Below are 4,388 nucleotides of genomic sequence, written 5' to 3'. Positions count from 1 at the left end.
ATTAAAGACACCCAAGACTTTCTGTTTTCAGAAACACACAGGGAGGAAGTACCAGGAATCCAACTTTAATATGCCAACTTGATTCTTCCATTGGATTTTGGATTATTTCAGAAAATAGTCGTTGTGGCAGACACACATTTATAATCCTTACACGTTTTGTTCATCGAGATAATCTACGAGTGAGGACGTTCCGTCGTCTCCTTTAGACTCTTTTTAAGACGCGTAAAAGCTTCTGAATTCCCCAGAGGGGCGTTCACTGACCTGTTTCATGTCAGAGAAGTAAACCTTCAAATCTCTGCAGCTTGTGTTAAACACAGACTTTATTTCAGACATCTAAACTAAAACACATTGAAGTGTGGATTGTTTTAGTTCTTCCAATTCGCCGGATGAGAATTAAGAGAATCATTTTGTCCAAAAAGCAACCTGCCACCTGATGACAATCAGCCGTTGCCCACATTGAAAGTCCTTCGGTCCTGCAGGTTCACCTACACAGAGGATCCGGACTACGGTCCGTACCTGCAGAGCGTGAACGGAGTGGCTGGAACCGACGAGGACCACACATACTGGGAGCTGCTGGTCGAGACTCCAGACGGCAAAACCATCAGACCTGACGTCGGTGAGTCCTCTGAGCAGACGTCTGTCAGTCGGCCTCTTCTGTTGTAATCTTCCTGTAAACCAGATTTTAATAAACGACATGGCTCCTGTTACTTTTTGTTTGCAGGTATTGGATGTTACATTCCCAGTGCACATCAGCGAATCATCCTGAGATTTACAAAATGGTGAAGAGTCAGTCGACTGTTTGATGATGAACAACCACTCAACATGAATCTGTGTTCGATGTTGAGCAACAATGTCATCTGAATAAAATAGTCTTCCATGTGGTGATTTTACTGGTTTTTCAAACATAAAGGAATAAACAGTTGAGATTATTGTTGGGTTTTAAATGTTTGATATCCGATGTGTTTCAGCCAGCATTTCATTTAATGTCTAAGAAGGTACTTCTCATTTTTAGTGCGTTTTTCTACGATTCCAGCTCGTTACATGAATACAGTGTTTTCAAAATAAACTTCCGTCTTTACAGGAAACAACTTATTTAGGTTTAGACAACAAAACTAAGTAACAGTCAAAGTAGTATGACAGAAGGACAATCAACCTTTTAATTGCACATCCCATGCAGCTTGATGTGTATGAAGTCATTATTCTGTTCCTTTTGATCTCATTTATTGATAATATTACACTACGTTTGTGCAAGCACCAAAACTATTGGTTACCATGAGTGAAGGAATGCTTTCGTCAGAGAATTCAAGAATTTCAACAATTTCCAGCTTTAGGGCCAAATGATGTCTTTACACAGTGCTTTGGGACACATTCTAACCCCTATTACATAAAGCGGACTTTGTTTCTGTACATTTTGATATGAAACACTCGGGTGTCAGGTTATAAGAAAAACAATATATTAAACAGATGCCTTTAGATACCTGAGAGAACCAGAAATGAACTTGCGTGTCAGGGGCTGAGGTCCATAGTTCGAGGACTCTACAGTCGGACCAGAGGGCTCCACCCACTCCTCAGGAGAGCAGTGGGATCAGGTGAGGCAAGAGACACACCTGGAGCTGATCTGTCGTCAGGGAGATGAATACATGTGAATGAAATCACCTCGATCGATCGATACGGCTAAATAGCACGAGAGGTAAGAGACAAAGTATGTTTGTTTATTTTAGTGTTATTTAAGTGAACCGACACTTTAAAAACACTGGAAATGCTGCAGATGTTTTGGCTTTTTAAACGTGCTGGAATCACAAATTAGAATAAAAGTAAGAGAAACTGTACATATTCATACTCCTCATTGTATCTCTGCACAGCCTCTAGAGCAGGAGGGTAGTTTTGTGATGATTTTAATCAACTTCATGAACATTCAGAACTCCCCTTCTGGAACAACTGTACATTTAAAGGAAGATACTTTTATTCTTGACACAATCTAAACTTAATATGACACATTTGTGTCATTTGAACACAAGGTTGACAGATGTTTGGATAAATCTACGATCATCTCATATAAAGAACGGATCCCTTTACCAGCCAATTAAAGAACAGATTTCGTGCTGTAAAGAAGATTTTTATTCAAACAAAGCATGTTAAATGAACAGTACTATGTAATCACACACCCAGAGTAATATGAAGAAATCATCACGAGGAAGTGCCAAGCAGGACATGTAAGGTGGCGAGATAATTATTCAAAATCAACGTAAAGTCAGCTGTTTCCTTGTTCCTTGTTCCTTCCTTGCATGTGTATTTATCACACTGTTTGGATTAGCTAGGACACAAATGGGCTTCAGTTAATCTTTGAAAAACAATCGTACAGGTTTCTGGCTTTGATCCCATGTTGGCTCCCAGCGGCTGCTGATCCTTTAGTACTTGTTAAAGTTCAGGACGATTGTTTCGTTTGCAGACGGAATGTAACACCCGATACCTGCACACAAAAAACAAGATTATAGTCTGATTTACAGGAAGGACGACTGTAAAAAAAGACAGAGGTTGACTCACCGACATCCGGCCTGATGGTCTCGTTCGCTCTCTTGACCAGCAGCTCCCAGTAGGTGTGATCAGCCGAACATCCGCTCACACCGTTCACACTCACCAGGAACGGGCCGTAGTTTGCATCCTCTGTGTATGTGAAACTGCAAGGACGACGGGAGGTGGTATTTAAAAAAACATTGTCATTCAGACACGTGACTTTTACGTCAATGTTCACTCATTTATGAATGATGTGATCTCATACCTGAAGCCTACATGTGAGCTCTGCAGTCTCCACATTGCACCCAGTAGGATTCCTCTGTAAGCCACATAGGTGGAGTAGGTCTGTTTGGGAGCGCTGGTCACAGAGTTTGTAACGTGGATACCGATGGGAGTCTGATTAGAATCTGAAGCTAAAGAGTGAATAATCAACTATTTAATAAGCAGGCCAAACTATCCTATAACTGCAATAACATATGATTCTCGATAGCTGGGGACATCTTTGAGTTTTAATAAAAAACATTTTGAAGCTTACTGTCAGCTGGAGCTCCAGGAAGCAGCAGCAGCAGCAGGGCTGCAGAGAGGAGAGCGGGAGTCATCATTCTGACTGACCTGTTAGCTGCAGAGGAATAAAACAAATCCGCCTTAAAGAAGTTGCTAAGATCTTTTACAAAAGCAGGAAAAATGCTGCCTTAGTTTAGCACAAGTTATTACGAGATTTTACATTTTACAACCAGTTTCCATCCACGTCTCAGTACAGGACTTTAATCCTTCAGCTGGAAACTCTCCTGCCTTTGAAACGTTTTACTGCTAATAGTAAAAGTAAAATGTGTGAACCTTTTAACTGCATGCCCGACCATCAGAGCCAATGACAGGTAACCCATAAGCCTATGATCTTTTCCTCCCCACTCTAACCAGTAACTGACCTGTAAGGGTGCGAGAGATCTGATGGGAAGTCCTTCCTCCTTCAGTTAGCTCAGCTCCTGTTGTCCGGACTCCTGCTCACTTACTTTTATACCTCTGAAACAACCAGTCGTCACACATCAGGCTGATACCCAGATGAGTCATCCCAAAGTGTTCTCACAGTCACAGGATGACATGTGCAACAATGAACAAAGCACACATGAAGCAACAGTGACACATCTTCCTCGAACCTCAAGAGAAGGAAGTTCTCCTCAGTAAAACCGGTTTTAGTCAGAGTAAGAACATGTTCATTTAAAGGTATTCTATCGTGATGCATTTTATGGTTCCCTCTATAGATCAGCCTTGGCTAAATATATATATAATAATAATTTGATATTTATATAATATATATTAGTAATAGTGTTTGCCTTTTTGGTTTAGAGGGTATGATTTCAATTTGTCATATTTATTCTTATCAACCCAAGATGTTCATCTTTGCTCGTATTTTGGTACATTTTGTAAAACATAAATAAGTTTAATGAAATCTTAAGTGAAGAGGTAAAAATGTACCACTTGTACTTCCTTGTCATTTACAAGTGCCTTCATCATTTCAAGTGTTTATTGTTATTTTATTCAGCAATGACTTGGACATTTTGATGATCCTGCAAATGTAAATGCACATGTATGAAATTGCGTGGTGAGGGAATTAACTTTGCAGTTGTTACACAGGTTATACCCAGTGCTGCCAATATACAGGTTACACAGGATACACCCAGTGCTGCCATTATACAGGTTACACAGGTCGGACCCAGTGCTGCCGTGATACAGGTTACACAGGTCGGACCCAGTGCTGCCGTGATACAGGTTACACAGGATAGACCCAGTGCTGCCATTATACAGGTTACACAGGTCGGACCCAGTGCTGCCGTGATACAGGTTACACAGGTTATAGGTTACAGGTTATTGCTGCC

General features: G+C 40.8%; 1 protein-coding gene across 1 annotated transcript; it reads right to left on the bottom strand.

Moving 5' to 3' along the window:
* Nucleotides 1-2,171: 2,171 nt before the first annotated feature.
* LOC306779824 (uncharacterized protein) lies at nt 2,172-3,560 on the bottom strand. The gene is made up of 5 exons (XM_079271847.1): nt 3,441-3,560; nt 3,050-3,133; nt 2,780-2,921; nt 2,545-2,678; nt 2,172-2,470 (listed from the first exon to the last, which is right to left on the bottom strand). The coding sequence occupies exons 2-5, from the start codon at nt 3,114-3,116 to the stop codon at nt 2,409-2,411; spliced, it is 405 nt and encodes a 134-aa protein (XP_079127973.1). The 5' UTR covers nt 3,117-3,133; nt 3,441-3,560; the 3' UTR covers nt 2,172-2,408.
* Nucleotides 3,561-4,388: the final 828 nt, after the last annotated feature.

Source organism: Melanostigma gelatinosum, assembly GCF_949748355.1.
Source record: "Melanostigma gelatinosum genome assembly, chromosome: 7".
NCBI classification, from domain to species: domain Eukaryota; kingdom Metazoa; phylum Chordata; class Actinopteri; order Perciformes; family Zoarcidae; genus Melanostigma; species Melanostigma gelatinosum.
Note: the sequence above shows the minus strand (reverse complement) of the source record. Positions and strands in the feature narration are given on the sequence as shown.